Source organism: Vigna angularis, chromosome 1 (assembly GCF_016808095.1).
Source record: "Vigna angularis cultivar LongXiaoDou No.4 chromosome 1, ASM1680809v1, whole genome shotgun sequence".
In the NCBI taxonomy this organism is placed as follows: Eukaryota; Viridiplantae; Streptophyta; class Magnoliopsida; order Fabales; family Fabaceae; genus Vigna; species Vigna angularis.
In genome coordinates, this window is record NC_068970.1 from 52,750,718 (window position 1) to 52,768,764 (window position 18,047).

General features: G+C 37.0%; 2 protein-coding genes across 10 annotated transcripts; one reads left to right on the plus strand and one right to left on the minus strand.

Moving 5' to 3' along the window:
* The first annotated feature begins 3,839 nt into the window (after positions 1-3,839).
* On the plus strand, positions 3,840-12,127 carry LOC108342483 (helicase-like transcription factor CHR28). 7 transcript variants are annotated; one of them, XM_052875591.1, is made up of 14 exons: positions 3,843-4,411; positions 5,609-5,687; positions 5,863-6,294; positions 6,405-6,680; positions 6,906-6,970; positions 7,166-7,465; positions 7,565-7,636; positions 8,174-8,251; positions 8,344-9,226; positions 9,613-9,743; positions 9,882-10,103; positions 10,525-11,151; positions 11,260-11,469; positions 11,849-12,127. In XM_052875591.1, the coding sequence occupies exons 1-14, from the start codon at positions 4,283-4,285 to the stop codon at positions 11,951-11,953; spliced, it is 3,609 nt and encodes a 1,202-aa protein (XP_052731551.1). In that variant the 5' UTR covers positions 3,843-4,282; the 3' UTR covers positions 11,954-12,127. The 7 variants fall into 7 exon arrangements, with proteins under 7 accessions (XP_052731545.1, XP_052731548.1, XP_052731550.1 ...); XM_052875588.1 differs by having other exon boundaries at positions 3,842-4,411; positions 6,405-6,970; XM_052875590.1 differs by having other exon boundaries at positions 3,842-4,411; positions 6,906-7,465.
* A 574-nt stretch (positions 12,128-12,701) lies between these two features.
* LOC108342493 (caffeoylshikimate esterase) lies at positions 12,702-17,656 on the minus strand. 3 transcript variants are annotated; one of them, XM_017580287.2, is made up of 4 exons: positions 16,553-17,656; positions 15,162-15,229; positions 14,954-15,025; positions 12,702-12,902 (listed from the first exon to the last, which is right to left on the minus strand). In XM_017580287.2, the coding sequence occupies exon 1, from the start codon at positions 17,544-17,546 to the stop codon at positions 16,566-16,568; it is 981 nt and encodes a 326-aa protein (XP_017435776.2). In that variant the 5' UTR covers positions 17,547-17,656; the 3' UTR covers positions 12,702-12,902; positions 14,954-15,025; positions 15,162-15,229; positions 16,553-16,565. The 3 variants fall into 3 exon arrangements, with proteins under 3 accessions (XP_017435776.2, XP_017435768.2, XP_052735298.1); XM_017580279.2 differs by having other exon boundaries at positions 16,468-17,655; XM_052879338.1 differs by lacking the exons at positions 14,954-15,025; positions 15,162-15,229 and having other exon boundaries at positions 16,468-17,655.
* Positions 17,657-18,047: the final 391 nt, after the last annotated feature.

Consider the following 18,047-nt stretch of genomic DNA (forward strand, 5'->3'; position numbering starts at 1 on the left):
ATATTAAAAAAGAGGAAGTGTTTGGAAATTATAGGTTTTATGGGGTGAAGGAACAAAAAGTGAGATGTAGGAAGAAACACCTTTCTTTTCTTAAGACCTCTTTATTGATATTTTGGTGGTTGGTCTAAGTCATTTTGTTTCTTTACATATTTATAAATAATTTATTCCTACATCCATTAACTTTTAAAATTTCATTTTTATCCTTAGTGTATTCAAAATCTTAATTTGATTTTTTCTCTCATCTTCTCCTTTCTTATTGTCCTTTCTTATTGACATCCTCGCTACACCCAATCTTTTCCCTTCTTATCTAAGTCACTCGCTGCACCCTATTTTCAGTGGTCTTACCAACAAACACCATTCACCTGCAACAACGTCACATAACTAGTTAATTGTTTTGTATGGGCAAAACATGCATCATCATCTAATTACTCGTACATGTGAGTTAATGTAGTGATTCCCTAACAATATTCGCCACAAGACCCCAAGTCCCTAAACAACTGCAAATACGACACATTGATAGAAGTTACACTCTAGTCTGTAAAGATAATGCACCCACAAGATGTAATAAGAATGCTCGTATCGTACTTCGAACACCCTCCATGCACAACTCCAAATACACATCTCTCAACTAGCATAATCTTACATGTTGTCCACAACATTGTCTCAATTCTAAAATTGCATTTGACGGTTCTACTTCTAATAAGTCAACCAAAACTAAAACAATAATAGCAAACTCCAATTACACAAATAGACAAAATTGTTCCACAATAGGAAGATGAAGCAGTGTAGACATATAATTCAGATTTAGTTTCATCTCATCGATCGACAAGTGAAATATATTTGTCTCCCTATGCCACCTCTCCATAAAGACAGATAACAATCCCCTACCTGACGTCTCATAACTTATGTTGCACAAAGGTAACAACCCAAAATTTAAAACATATTTCTCAATATTGTATGAGGAACCCTTAGTTTATTTAGCTTCCGACCTTGAGATACTAGTTTAAACTCTCCTCGGTCCTAAACATAATATATGTGTTATCATATTACATAAATTGCAAATTCGTCATCAAATTAACAATGACATTATTATTTTTTACTTACCTTGTTGTTCCAGAATTTTAAAGCCACGTGATCAAAATAATGCAAATGGTGTCTGATGGGTCTCTAGGAAATCCTTTTTCATGCTCTTAATAGTCACCAATCATCGCAGCTGCAACAATAGGGTTCAATATAGAACTTCACCATACTTCCTCCTACGAATAAATGTTGTGAGTCTCTGTCTTGTAGAATCTTTACTGCTTTGAACATGGGTAGAACCAACACCTTTCGTCCTAGCCATTTCTTTATATGAAAATCATCATATCAAAATCATCATAACAACATACAACTAATTTTGACCAACTTATTAAACAAGCGATAACATTGAACCCAACAAAGAAAAACAATAAATCCAAAAAAAAGATCAATCCAAAACTCATTACTGAATTTGAGAACCCATTCTAGATTGACCAATTCGATAAAACTGCCCTGGATTGAACATTTCAGAAAGGGTTTTCGAATTTGGTAATAACTTTTGGATTGAGTAATTAGGTATGCATTGTAATCTTTTTTTGCCTTTTTCTCCTCTTCGCAAACATCCATTTTATCCTGAAACTCAGCTATCATAAAATGCACATAGATCGAGATACATATTCTTTTGTACCCAAAAAAATAAGCACTATAGAGCAAGCAAGATTGATGGAGGTGCAACTTGGTCTTCTAAATGTGATGGAGGTGCAATAGTGCAGAGAGGAAGGTGCATGATGTTTTTTTGACAAGACTAGTGTTTTTGTATGGTATGTGTAGGACTAAGAGATATACCTTTCTGACGTAGCCTTCTTGCCTTCCAGTGCTTGAGTCGTCTGCTCCGAACGCTTTCACTCTTGACCGGGCGTGAGGTACCTGCAAAAGGCACTCTGACGCTCAAGTTAGGTGTAGTTTAGTGAATTGTTTATCACAATTGAGTATTTAGGATCTAGTCGAACGTACCTGACTTTTGGCCTTGTCATTATATTTATAAGTGTTTCATATATCAAATAAAAACAAACTCACCTTTTCTCTAGTCAATTGCTCATAAATAACTTATCAATATCTTTAATCAGATATCATTAACATCCTTAAATAATATCCTTTAATCATTTTGGTATTATTTTATTACCTGTCGGATTATATCATTGACCCTATTCTGCTGGAGTTGGCAAGCGTTTGTCTTATTGAGACCTAATGACCATGAACTATGTGCCGGCCCAACATGAATAAGACCATTTACTTTAATCAACCTTCGTTGACTAGAAGAGCAAACCGATCGGTTGCCAGACCATTTACTTTAACCGTTCGATCATTGCATATACCTTTTAACCTGGTCCTGGGTGTTAACCGTTCGGTCTATACTATATACCATACAACTAGTAGAAATGAGATGCAATGACATGGGTAAGAAAGGGGAAGATGAGATGTAGCAACAACAACACCATTAAAAAAGAGAAGATGAAAGAGAAAATTAAATTAGGAGTTTTAATGCACTGAGAGTAAAAGTAGAGTTTTAAAAGTTAGGGGTGCCGGAAGAAATAGTTATATTTATGTTTTTTCTATATAAACCTTTTATATTTATGTTGGGCTTACATTTATAATTCATGTTTAATTATTTGGAAAGACAAAGAAGATAAATAGAACACATGAGACAAAAGGAAGAAATTACAAGCAGACATTCCTTAATTTAAAATGTGAAGAATTGTACATTTATTTTATTATTACTAGTTAGAGTAGAGATTGATATTTGAAGTTAAATTTTTGCTATGCAAGGAAAAGGTTTGCTCAAAGTAATTAAAAGTTTCACACGAAGCTAAAAACTCAATTTCCGTGCAATCAAACAGGGCCATAATGAGAATTTCAATTTCCAAAATTACTTTACATTTCAAGGAAGTATACTAAAAAAATTCTAAAGGCACATTAATATGAGATTTTTTAAAGTTTATTTGAAAATGTGCGGCGTATAGAAAAAAAGAACCATTTACAATATGTATGTTTTACTTAAAAAATGTTTCCATAAAAGAGATGCAATATAACTTATTCAAGTTGGGAATTTATTTATTGAGCTAAAATTAAAGAAAATTTAGTCCTATGAGAATGATGACATTTTGACATATGATAAATTCATCAAACGCTTGTTCAGGATGGAAAATCTTTCCTGTTTTGGAGTAAAGTACTTTTCCCTCCATCATGAAAACATTATTAATAGTTTGAAATTAACGCAATTTTTGTTTTGTCTGTTTTCAATTAAAAATGACCACAATCTGTAAGGCTAAAAAAGAAAACAAGTTGTGGCGGAACATCATATGATATAAAGGGACAAGAACAGTCTCTTAAGGTTGCGCAAATACCAAGAAATCACACTAAACACTTTTGTACATAATAATTTATTATTTTTTGAATCAAAAATTGATGATATGAAAAAATTAATTTTGTGATGTCCCTTGGAAATGTGTAAAAGGTGAAGTAGAAGAATAAAGGAGGTGCTAATCTGAGTCAAGGCCAACAAAAATGAAGTAAAAGAATGAGATTTATGATAATATAAAATGATAAAAAAGATTGGACCACCACAGCAACTTGTTCAAATTAAGCAATTAACCAAACACCACTTTCTTTTTTTCTCTGCTTTTGACAAGTAGGTAATAGCATGCACACCCGTGATCAATCCCTTCCTTAACCCTATCCTTTCACTTTCACCTATTTGCGTGATCTATGTAACTTCCTATGAAAATTCAGAGCTTATGTTTTTTTATTTATTTTTTGAGAGGATATCACGCGCATGCAACGCGTGAGAGTATCTGGGTGCTTCTTTCTGGTCAACAACAGGGAAGTTGCAGTATGAATAAGGAATAGAAAAACCAAGAGCACAGACCAATGATAAGCCTTCTTAACATGCGCACACTCTCTTCCGTAACGAACCCAAACGGTATTTAAACTGTGCACACAGGCGTTCTTCACGTTTTACCATTCTCTCTCTAATTTTTATTTTTTCTTTTGCCTTTTCTGACTCTTGGCTCCTAAATTGGGACGAAAAGTCGAAGCTTCCAAGAAACCGAACCATCCATAGCTGACTCCGCAATCTTTCTTCGATTTCACACTTTATTTCTCTGAATTCTCCGCTATGCGATTTGGGGAGAAGGTCTTGCTTCTGTTTCAGTGTGGCTTTTTTCGCAGTTTAAGGAACCGGGATTAGGGTTTTTGCGGCGGTGTCATGGCGGATGATGATGTTGACTTTTCGAAACTGTTCCATGGTGATGATGATGACGATGGCATGTTTTATATAGATATGAACACCGTTCAGAAGGTTCTTGATGAAGACGATAATTGTGATTTTCTGGAGGTAGGGTTTTTTTTTCCTCTTGCGGAACAGAGAATGCTGTGTGTGTGACTGTGTTAGTGAGGTTACTGTGAAAACCGAATTAGTAATTGAATCGTGACAAACGAAGTATCCTGTGATAGAAGAGTTGAAGCTTCTGTGCAGTGACAAAGTCAATTCTGTCATTCGATCTCAGAAGATTTGTTTATTTTACTTTGTTGAATTGATGATGTAATCTGCTCAGAACTGGAAGGCCTGTTGTTTAAATTTGTTTAACCAGTAATAATTATTTTTATTTAGGTAACTATTGTTTAATTTGACACTTTATTTGATTATTTATTCTCTAGTTCATCGAAAGTAACAAATTTATGGCATGGTTATTAACATGACAAATTTGTGCTTGAAAAGCATGAGATTTGTGTTCCTAGGAACGATTTTTTGTAAAAGAAAAAAAACGGAAGGTCAATTCATGCAAGGAGTGTGGTATAGTAGCTTTGAAGTGATTCTTAGGAAAATATTTCTAGCACACGTTATTATTTACTTAGTTTTTGAAGTTCATTGCTTCTGTGTTTGTATTCACATTCACTTGACAATGGGAAATGCCAGTGACGTGCAATCCATCTGTGCCTGCGTCACTTAGTTCCACTCAAAGTGTGAAGGTCTGCCCTCCAATCCTCCGAAAACCATTTCTTACATTTTTAAAATAATAACTAACCAATGTAATTATCGTTGCCAGTGAAAAATGTGTCATTTTGTCTTGGACTTGGGTCATGTATGTTATGCTGTTAAGCTCGACATTTTGGATACTAGGGGGCATATTTCTTCTGTATTGTTCTGTTAAGAAGATAAAGAGTTGTAAACTATTTTAAATTTCTTACCAAAACAATGAAGGGTATTTGGTTTAGTTACTGTGTTGTTATTCTGTTTTTATGATAGTGTGATTCATATAACTGACCTCACTTAGTGGGATAAGGCTTTGTTGTTGTTGTTTTCATATTGAGGAGTGGGGTTGTGTATAAAGATAGAGGTTTGGCGTTCTGCTTGGAGTTTGGGAAGCTGTGTTGTCTGTCACTATATATACAAAAATAACTGGGCATATTTTGCATTTCAATTTTTTTATTTGACAACAAAATTGAAACAATCATCTAATTTTTTCAGTTTCCTTCTTGTCTTTTCATGCTTGATATTATCCTTATACCTTTTTATGTTATGTCCTAGCAGAAATTTCCCGATGATTCTTCATCAAAAAATGTTTCACCCAGTGAATCTGGAACTCATGACTCATTTCAGATACAAAATGGTATGTAGATATCTGTGTTTTTGAGTCTTATATAACTTATGTATTTTGGTTGCAATTGGCTGTCAATGAGGAGAACTGGACATTATGGTTCTTGAGTTAATTTGAATCATGGATGTAAAATCAAATTCCTGATATTATGTCTTGCTTTGGATTGATTCCTTTTCATTTTCATTAGGGTCTCAAGTGTTAGAAGAACAACAGTTTTCTAGGTTGGGCTTTCTAGATTCAGTCACGAGTTGTTCTCCGTTCTGCTCAGATGGCTCGGATTTTGGTGTCAGAGGTTCAGTTGGTGTATCTGATTCTGTAGCAAATTCTTGGCTTGATATTGAACCTGAAAACGAGGGACCTCAATCCCAGGCATGCTCCTCCCCAAATGCATTTCCCGGTAATCTCAGTACCCTCTCCCCAGGTCAAAGTGATGAGGTTTTCTGCACAGAGAGGACCAGAGTCTCTAAACATGAGATACCTGCTTGCAGTGTGGAATCAAGTTTCCCTGAGGCACAGTCAAAAGATATATCAATTTGTAGAGATAATTTGAATCCAAGTCCGTGGAAAGGTGAAAATGAGATCCAATTCAAGCATTTCCGAGAGGATGTTGAATTTGAAAGTATGTGAAATCTTCACTTGGATATGGTTGTGAAGAATCTCAAAATTTTACTTTAGACCATTATATATTTGAAAATTTAGCAACAATCTGATTATATTTTTTACTTGTAGATACTTCAATCAGTTCTATAGTTGACAATGATGATATAAATATCGAAGGTTATGTTGAAGACACCACTGGAGGAGTTTCTGGGCCACAGGAAAATGATTCGTGTACATCTTTTGAAGCATTTATGGATGCTGATAGATTTTTGCATGTTGCAACTTCACCTGATTCTACTATTGGTCAAGGTTCTCATGGTTCCAGTGATTTCATTGACTACCATGGATCTTCAACTTATTACGAGGGAATGCATAGTGGACCCTTTGTTGCTGACTCTTCTCTTGGTATTTTTCCAAATGGTTTTTGCTCTCAATTGCCAAATGACGAAATGATGAATAACATGAAGGCCAAAAGTGTGGAGTTAAATTCTGATATTTCATGTATGAGTAGTGGCATGCCCTCAAACACTACTGGGTGGACGTCTTTTCAAGATTTAACTGATAATGTTTATCCAACTTTTCATTCTAGAAAAGTTAATTTTGATGACCTGCCATCATTGTCTCTTTCAGCTTATGATTCATACGTACCATATGAAGACCATTATCAGGATGCTAAGTTCAATGTAGGCCAATCGGTGAGACAAACACCTGATATTTTTTCTTCTATAGGGTCTCAGGCTTACCAATTTTATGAGAATGAGGATAATTATGCAGTTATATCTGGGATATCCAATCAATATCAAGATAGCAATGGTAGAATTGCTAGTTTTCAAGAAAATGTGGACAATTTGAATTTACAAGCTGCAAATATATCTTGGCCCCATGCCCAGGCACTAATTACCAGTGAGAAGCAGTTTGGTTGTGTTAAGAGAGAAGGAGGGGTTCGACATAAACTTGCTGATTCTCATCTTTCAAAAGGAAAATTTGAGAATTTCCATGTCGAGGAAGACCCTGATGTTTGCATTATTGAAGACATCAGTCATCCTGCTCCGACAAGTCGATCTACAATCAGTGGGAATTCGTCTAATATTTCTCAATCGTCTAGATATGCTGATTCTCAGTCTTACATGGCTGGAAGTACTAGGCTGAAGGCATGTGATGAGCGTAATATATTACGGGTTGCATTGCAGGTTGGCTTCTTCATTTTATGGTTTTTATGCTTTGATCTGTTGGCAGATATGAAAGTATTCTTCTGCCACTGCACTTAGCTCTTTAGTGGTTTGTTGTAGGATCTATCTCAGCCAAGGTCAGAAGTTAGTCTACCAGAAGGGTTGTTGGCAGTTCCTCTTTTAAGGCATCAGGTTACTTTTCTTGTCCAATATTTTAAAAATAGAAAACTTCTATGACTTATTCAGTGAGTGAATGAATCAATCATATCAGTACTTATCGTATGTCACACACTCACACTTGAACACCTTCTCATTGTCTTTAAAGATGTGAAGTGTCAAAGGCACCGTTATCCTAAAGTTCATTGTCATGTATTTCGGTTCATTTCCTTGACAAATTGTTCTAATAATTATTTCCTCTGACAATAAAAAGAATTCAACTTTCCTCAGGAATAAGATTGTTGAGACTAGAATCATAGATTCATGTGACAAACAACGTAATGATGCCTTATCACTCATTTTTACTAAAAAAAGTGTGTATTCTTTGAAAATAATGTCTTGTTGGATCATACAGGACAAGAACTCCTGTGTGCTCTTCGTGTGTCTAATTCTGATTGCCGACCTGATCCTTTGTAAACTCAATCCTATTTTTCCTGAGCTGTTCTGATAACTTGCTTTGTATATATAATTGGGACATTGAAGATTCCAACTAATTGTGGTTGCCCTGTTTAGAGAATTGCTTTATCATGGATGGTTCAAAAGGAAGCATCAAGTTTTAATTGCTCAGGAGGAATTCTTGCAGATGATCAGGTTAGTTGTCTGCAGTGTTAATATGAGATTATAAGTAATTGATTAAATGTAATTTTCTTAGCCTTAGTGAGTTAAAGTCTTTTTTCTTGTAGGGACTTGGAAAAACAGTATCAACTATTGCATTAATATTAAAGGAAAGACCTCCGTTACCTAATGGGGGCAACAATGCCCACAAAAGTGAATTGGATTCTCTGAATCTGGATGTGGATGATGACGTGCTTCCTCAGAACGGTAGAGTAAAGGAAGAATCTAATATTTGTGAGGATGAGTCAAGTAGACATCCAATCAAGAGTATGAATTTGCAAAACCAAGCAAAGGGAAGGCCATCTGCCGGGACCCTTATTGTTTGTCCCACTAGTGTCCTACGTCAATGGGCAGAGGAGTTGCGTAGCAAGGTAACTAGTCAAACAAAAATCTCTGTGCTAGTTTACCATGGAAGCAATCGGACAAAAGATCCTTATGAGGTTGCAAAGTATGATGTTGTTATAACAACTTATTCCATTGTCAGCATGGAGGTTCCTAAGCAGCCTTCAGCTGACAAAGATGATGAGGAAAAAGGAAATGTTGAAGATCATGCTGTACCGAGTAGGAAAAGAAAAAGTCCCTCTAATTCTAGTAAAAATGGCAAGAAGAGATCAGATGGAACAGTTCTTGAAACTAATGCTCGCCCGCTTGCAAAGGTGGCATGGTTTAGGGTTGTCTTGGATGAGGCACAAAGTATAAAGAATCACAAAACTCAAGTTGCAAGGGCCTGTTGGGGTCTTCGTGCTAAGCGAAGATGGTGTTTGTCAGGGACTCCTATCCAGAATGCAATTGACGATCTCTACAGTTACTTCAGATTTCTAAGATATCACCCTTATGATGTCTATACATCATTTTATTCTAAAATTAAGAACCGAATTAGTAGAGATCCAGCAAACGGATATAGAAAGCTACAAGCTGTCTTGAAGACTATAATGTTACGCCGGACCAAAGGTGAGATTTGATTAATTTGAATGCATGAACTTTGCGTCAACAAAAGAGCAGGCTATAATTATTAGTTATTTCCTAGTTTGCCATCTTAGTCATCCATAACAATTGATAAAGTTGATTATCAGATTTTGTGTATACAGCTTTTTCCAAAATTATATAACCATTTCCTTTTTCTCAAGATATAAAATTATCATTTCAATTTATTATGCTTTATTACATGGATAGAATTTTAGGCATTGGATAGAATTAGATAATTTATCATTTTATAGTTTCCCTTTCCTGTCTTGTAGTAGCCAGTGCATTGTTCTTGAGCTCATTCCTCTAAGCAATCAGTAGTTCTATGGATTTCAAATTTGCCAGTGTAACCATGCGATACTATTTTTCTTCAGGTACACTTCTTGACGGGGAACCTATTATTTCCTTGCCGCCTAAATATATAGAGCTGAAAAAGGTTGATTTTTCAACTGAGGAACGTGATTTCTATTACAAACTAGAGGCTGATTCACGTGCACAGTTCCAGGTATGGTCTTTCCTTTAGATAGTAAGCTTTATGTGACTTGCAATATTTTGTTTGGTTGAGCCTATTTTCCAACCCAAATCTTGGTAAGCCATATTTGAAGTCCACTATTTACATGTGTGTGATGTGATGTCATGTCAGGAATATGCTGATGCTGGCACTGTCAAGCAAAATTATGTCAACATTTTGCTGATGCTCCTGCGCCTTAGACAAGCTTGTGATCACCCTTTGCTTGTCAAGCGATACAATTCAAACTCTCTATGGAGATATTCGGTTGAGATGGCAAAGACACTTCCTCAGGAAAAACAAATCTCTCTTCTGCAATGTTTAGAGGCTTCTTTGGCCCTCTGTAGCATTTGTAACGTATGTATTGACCATCCTTTGGTATTTATAAAATTGGATTTGTCTGACTGCTCATCTGTGTGTGTTGGTTATTTGTTTGCTTGAATCTAAACTGGTTAACTGTAGTTGTATATTAGTTCTTAAGGTAACAGACTTATAGATTGTGCTTGTAAGGGGTTAGAGCAGCTTTAAAAGTAAACTCGAGTGAAGTAAAAGTGAATGGACTGGAAAAGGTTTAGTTTAATCTTAAAACTTATTCCCTTGCAGAAATCGGGGAAGGGTGATTGGGAATTATTTTTATCATCCTTACTTGAGTTGAGGTTAAAGGACTTGTATCATTGTTGCATGCGTGTATCATCCACATTAAATGTATTTTCTGCCACAGTATACGTCCTCCCGAACTCCTCGGATGTACCTTTCCTAATACTTGTTTTCTGGACAGGATCCTCCGGAAGATGCATTTGTTTCAGTTTGTGGTCATGTTTTCTGTAACCAATGCATATGTGAACATCTTACTGGTGATGACAACCAGTGCCCTGCTGCAAATTGCAAAATTCGACTGAGCACATCTAGGGTATTCTCAAAAGTCACTCTGAACAATTGTCTTTCTGACCAGGGTTGTGATAATTCACCTGGTTGCCCTGCTTCTGAAGTGGAAGAATTTGAGCCTTGGTCTCAAAGTCAGTCATATGAATCTTCAAAAATAAAGGCTGCACTTGAGGTTTTGAAATCACTGCGTAAGCCACAGTCCTATACCTCAAAAAGCACTTCTGAGAATAGCACTTTGAGGGAAGATAATGATTGCCCTGGGAACCCCTCGGATGTTGAAAATGGGAAATCCTCAATTAATTCTCACGAGTGTCAAAATTTGTCTGATGAGAATAGATACCATAGTGATTCAGTTACTGTCGTAGGGGAGAAAGCTATAGTGTTTTCTCAGTGGACGAGGATGCTAGATTTGCTTGAAGAGTGTCTCAAGAAATCTTCGATTAATTATAGAAGGCTTGATGGAACAATGTCGGTTGTTGCCAGAGATAAAGCTGTTAAAGATTTTAACACTCTTCCCGAGGTTAGTAAAATTGCAGATCCCTTAAATCATGATTCAATTTCTTGTTCCCACGGCATAATATTGCAGCCAGATTCATTGAATGATGAAGTTTGACGTGCTGTCTTGTAGGTATCAGTTATAATTATGTCTTTGAAGGCTGCCAGTCTTGGTCTAAACTTGGTGGTAGCTTGCCATGTTCTTATGCTAGATTTATGGTGGAATCCTACAACTGAAGACCAAGCAATAGATAGAGCACATCGAATTGGGCAGACTCGTCCTGTGACTGTCTTGAGATTAACTGTGAAAGATACAGTTGAAGATCGAATTCTAGCTCTGCAGGTAATTTTTTGTGCCATAGTACGTTGCTTTTAGTAATTCTGTGTTGAGTTCTAGGATGCGGTTTATATTGTTTTAGTTAGCACCTAAGTGAAATCGTGTTTATACGGTTGGTTTTTTAAGCTAGAATGATTTGTTGTGGGGGAAGTTAGTGTTTTAAATAATGTTCCTGGCAGGAGATTAGAATGCTTCTGCACAGTCAGTCAATGGCGCCTACACTTTTTTTGTTTTATTGGGTTGAAATGCTTAAAATATACCGTGTGTGTGAATAATAATTATTTGAGCTGAATAATGTGTTGTATTTTGCATAACAACGATTTAGTTGGTCCTATCTGAATAATAAGTGTCCTGATTGCATTTTAAATCTGACATGTTCTTGCAGCAAAAGAAGAGAACGATGGTTGCATCTGCCTTTGGGGAGGATGGAACTGGTGATCGTCAGAGTCGCCTCACTGTGGATGATTTAAAATATTTGTTCATGATGTGATTAGACGTACATATTTACATATATAGTCAACATTTTTTTGATTGGTGATTTTTTACCTGGGGTGGGGTAGGGGGATGGTATTATCTTCGGTTTCTTTCTGCTGACTGCTGAAGAAACCAGAAACAAATTTTCTAACAAAGGATTGCAAGTAGTAACAAGGTCCGTATTAACGAATGACTTGAAGATTATATGAAATGTTTATGTTTAGAATGAGATGTTTCATTCTTTGAACTGGAAATTTTAGTTAAATCTTGCATCATTGTAGGATATGTAGAGAACAGAAACATATATAGCAACAGAGATTTCATGGATTGTTTCTTTTCATTGTAAATTATATAGAAATTTTCTCTCCATCTTTTGAGTACAATTTCTAAGGTCGAATGCAATAATACATAGTCAAATAATTTTTTTATGAATTTCAAAATATTCTATTATTGAATATTTTTAATAAATTAATCCATTTAAGGTGTTCGAAACTCGATTTTTTAAGTCCGAGGATTATGTTGAAAGTGTAATTTTAATTTGAAGAGTAGTATTAAAAACATTCTTTATTGTATTATCTTTAGTGATTAGAAATTATTAAAACCTACACAATTAAAACAGAATGCTTAAAATAAGTTGTGGTGTTTATCAATTTTTCAGTCAATAACAGAGAATCTACTCAAAACTGTGTGGGAAAGTGCATTCGTAACAATAGAAGAAAAAACTATGGGCACAAGTGTAGCATTCCAGATTATATAGAAGTATATAACATAATAAATCCACATTTAAATAAAAAAGAACAGTTAGAGTAGACTCTAAACAAAGTAGTTAAGCTTACAATCACCGGGAAAATCCTTAATAGCTAAACAGTAATTCAAAATATAAGAAATAATAAGAGAGTCCTAAGGAGACTAAGCCGCAACATCGTTTTTCTCTAAAGCCTGCTCCAGAGGCACCTCATCCATCTCTGCTCACATGTGGATGATCATTGTAAGCAAACACAAACACACAAGCAAGGGTGAGCTAGATATAAAAATCACGTTATTAACAGTCATAGGCAACATGCAAGTAAAGACGAATATACTATACTATACAGACATGACTTGTTGCACTTAAACTTGACTCGTCCGGACTTAGAATGATTGCCGAGCTATGGCGGGTTATGCACTCGTGGTGGCTTCTACTGTTTTGCAAAGCCATTGCCAATAGGTTTCACCCTACCACACTCACGAGGTTAGTCCGTTATCACTCACCTTGGGCCATACTAGAAGCACCCAAGACTAGGACCTCCTGCTACTCCTCACCACATGGATCAATCCTCTGTACTTGAGAATGAAAGACCATTGGAGCGTCAGGAAAACCCCCAAGACTGAGCTATCGTGCAAATCATTCTAAACACACTGAAAGGGCACCACCATGTATCCCCCTTGAGGATCATGGAATTACGTCCAATACTAATACTTTCCACTTTACACCAACATGTTAATGCATACATAAACCCTTAAAGCAACTAGAACAATTAAGTAACATAGCACACTGGAATAAATAGGAATATAGGCCGAACAGAAACAACAACCCATAATGGCAAGACCGAACACCCTGTGAATGGTGAAGACCGAACGGTATCTCACTTCCCAAGGGACAGGACCGAATGGTCCATAAATGGTAAGACTGAAGAGTGACCGAACACTATTCAGGACCGCTCACTAAGAGAGACCGAACGCTACTTAAGAGACCATCCACTAAGACCGAACGCTACCAAGACCACCCACTAAGACCGTACACTACTTAAGATATCGAACTCTCTTTAAGGGACCGAACGCTACCAAGACCACCCACTAAGACTGTACGCTACTTAAGAGATCGAACTCTCTTCAAGAGACCGAACGCTACCAAGACCACCCACTAAGACCGTACGCTACTTAAGAGACCGAACTCTCTTTAAAAGACCGAACGCTACCAAGACCACCCACTAAGACCGAATGCTCAATAAGACAGAGCACTAAGGTCGAACTCCACTTAAGACCTAACACTAAGACCGAACACTATTACGATCGAACGCTAGGACCGAGCGCTCAACAAGACCGAGCACTAAGGCCGAACTCCACTTAAGACCGAGCACTAAGACCGAACACTATTACGACCGAACGCTCAACAAGACAGAGCACAAAGGCCGAACTCCACTTAAGATGAGCACTAAGACCGAACACTATTACGACCGAACGCTAAAACCGAACGCTCAACAAGACAGAGCACTAAGGTCGAACTCCACTTAAGATGAGCACTAAGACCGAACACTATTACGACCGAACGCTAAGACCGAATGCTCAACAAGACAGAGCACTAAGGCCAAACTCCACTTAAGATAAGCACTAAGACCAAACACTATTACGACTGAAAGCTAAGACCGAACGCTCAACAAGACAGAGCACTAAGGCCGAACTTCACTTAAGATGAACACTAAGACCAAACACTATTACGACCGAGCGCTAAGACCGAACGCTCAACAAGATAGAGCGCTAATGCCGAACAGTTATCAGTTGCAAAACTCCATAATTCTGCAGAATTTCTGCAGAATTATGAACAGCACCTAACACAACCATTCCTAACCATTTTTACTAACTTCTAACATATTCTAGTCCATTTTTATGATCCTAACAGGTCACAAATGACTTGCCTAAGATGTCCCAACAGCCCAAATGTGCCCAGACCCCTTACTTCCCAAAATCACTACCTCACTTCCTCTCAAGTGACCCAAAAGCCTTACAGAATACCAATTTTTCCATCCATTCACTGTTACAACATGTCTCTCAGCCCAAACGCATCAACATAGACATTATAGAATTTAAATACATCTCAAAACAGTTTACATACATTACAATCCAGTTTCACAGTCATTCAACCCAACACATGCAACTAAGTCTTTCCAAATCAAAACACAATATCAACAGTCCAACAACACAACACTCAACATACAGTTCATGCAAGCAATTAAAGAAACATTCTAGCTCCCCTTACCTTGAAACTTCTTTGCTCAGCTCAAGGACCCGCAGCTCCAGTACCCCACACGCGAATAATCTAGACTACACCCTACAACCCGCAATGCGGTGACCAAGAACAACTCTTAGAGCTAGAATGAACGGAGGAAAATATAAAGAAGGGTACACTAGGCACATGCAACTTGCCCTAGGTCCCAAACAGCGAAGAACAATGAAGACCTACTTACCCGCTGAAGAATGAAAATCTATTCGGATGGTTGCGAAGGTCTCTACGCTGCGGTCACTTGGGCACCACCTAATCAAACATGCAACCACTAAACGTGAGAGAATGATAGAGAGAAGACAGGGAGAAATGGATGGACAAGCTTTTTAGAGAGAGAATGGGAAGCTGAGATAATGAACTCAGATCTGAAAAACCCCTCCTAAAGTCATAGTGCCCTTAGTGTTATAGGTCTGGCTACTTCAACATAAAGCCCAACTGCCATATATTTTCAGGCCTTACAACAAGTAATTAAATTTAATCCATTATACATCTCTTGCTCCATGTACACCTTACTGTAAATTTATTGGATAATCTGTGAGTGGTTTTGTAAAGCTACGATTTATCAATGTTCATGTTGATCTAATTTTTCTGGTTAGTGGAGTTTCGTATAATTAAAGACATGAGTTTAGGAAATTATAATTAATTCGACATCATAAATGTAAAAGAATAAACAAAACTAGTGCAGATTTGAAAATCTGTTTATATAAACAAAAACGAAAAAGTAAAACAAAATTAGTTATCATTTTTGGTTTCCCTCAAAAACTAGCATACTTCCATTTTTGGTTTCCCTCAAAAACTGTTTTTGAAGAATTTAAGAGGTCTTCCTTTCGTTCTATGAACTCTCTGATCCTAAAGAAACCAAATTAACCAAACAATACTCAAAAATCTGAATTTCGTTGCAGAGCTGCAACTTGCAATCAAAAGGGTCGACTCAAGGATTAAATAAATAGAGAACCTGCTCTAATAATCTAAAGATATATGTACTTATTAATAATATAATGTATATTGCATAAGCAGCATTAATATATAAAAAGTAATTGAATAAATGCATTATTTTACTATAACTAAGCCTCCCATTTTGTAATTTGTTTCTTCGTGAAAAGTTACATTCAATAATTGAAAAATTCTCAATTAAAATTAAAATTATATAAACACATGATAAATTATAACTACAAATTATATGATATAAATAAAAAAACCCAAATTTAATTATCTATAAAAAAATATTACATCCTAAAATTCTCAAATAATGTTAAATCAAATTATTATCATTTAAATAAAATAATCATAATAAAATACCGAAAGTCAAAGTTTGCTTCACATACATACTGGTAAGGTTAAGCTATGTATCAGAGCCAAAAGTGGTAGCTTTTGTTCATGATTTGCCCATCCAGAAACGATGAAGTGAACATTTGGTGAAGGGAATAAATTTCTTGCATCAATATATTAATAAATTAGAATTGTTGGATGAAATGGACAGTACAGCTCACATTTTGGTGTTGCCAGTCCGATGATATAATTTTGTTTGTAGCATCGAATTCACCAAATGCATCAAGACAATTAACAAAACAGAACCTTGAAACCTTCGTCATTGAAGTCTTGTTTCCCCACCAGACCTAGCGAGCAGCCACGACAGAACATCGTTTCTGACAATCTCAACATTTTCATCGGTCTCTCCGAACAGCAAGGAATGCATCATCCCGTCGTAAACCTTGACGGTCTTATCGAGGGTCCTGGCTTCGCGGTACAACTCCCTACTCACATCGGGGTCGGTGACAGCATCGGCGCTGCCGTGCAAGACAATGAAAGGAAGGTTGACATCAGAGAGCCTCAGATTGAGGAAGTCGGTAACCCTTAAAAGTTCGACGACGGTGCCCAACCTCGGCTTTCCGCGATACCTCAAAGGGTTCATGTTGGCGATGAGTTTCTTGCGGGGAACCTTGACGGACTTGAAGAGGAGATCGGGGGTGGGGACGATGGGGAGAGTGGGGAAGAATCTGGCGAGGAAGGTGAGGATCTGGGGAATGGGCCATCTGGGTCTGACGCTGTCGGAGATTTTGCACATGGGGGCGACTAAAACGGCGCCGTTGAAGGGTTCCGGGGAGAGGAAGTGGATGAGTAGGCAGATGGCGGCGCCCATGGACTCGCCGAAGAGAAAAGAAGGGAGGTGTTGGAATTGGGGGTTTTGTTGTTTGATAGAGTTGAAGAAGGAGAGGCAATCGTCTGCGACGAGGTTTACGGAGGGGACGAAGGCTTTGAGGCCTTCGGAGTGGCCGTGGCCTTGGAGGTCAACGGCGAAGCAGGCGAACCCCGATTGGGCGAGGAAGATGGGGGTCGCTTGGAAGGTCCAGGAGATGTCGTTGCCGTAGCCGTGGACCATGAAGACGACGGCGCGTGGGGTGATGGTGGGGTTTGGAAGCCATGACCTTGTGAAGAGCTTGAGGCCACGCGCCGTCCTGAATTCCGATTTTGTGCCTCTGATTCCTTTGTGGTTGTAGTAGTCTTGTTCTGGGGTGAATCCCCAATAATGAGGGTAGGATTGCACAAGCTTTTCCTCTTCTTCTTCCATTCTTCTCACCCAATCATCACTCAACTCCTTTCCATAACTTATTCATCTATCAACTTTATTGCTTCTTGCACCTCCACGATTATTAACTCTACTTGTACACTGACTAAGGATATAAGGTCTCAACAATGTATATACTTGTATGATAAACATATACTTGTGCTGCTTCAATACATTTTTAATTATATAATCTAAAATACAAATCTATATTTTAAATTCTATAATTCGAAATTTATAACATTAATATTTTTTAATTCCAGATTACATAATCCGAAAAACACAATCTAAATCTATAATTTCAATAAGGTACAATTGGAATTTTAAAAAAGCATGGAGGGCAGGAAGAAATTGCCGAACAAAGTGTAGTTTTTGGGGCTTTCTTTCTGTACCTTTATATTTTCTTTCTACACCCCAAATATGTCCTTCTTAATATATAGAAAATATATAATTAATTAGGCAAGCAATAGTTACTGTTTATCAAATGTATTTACTACGAAAGTTGCT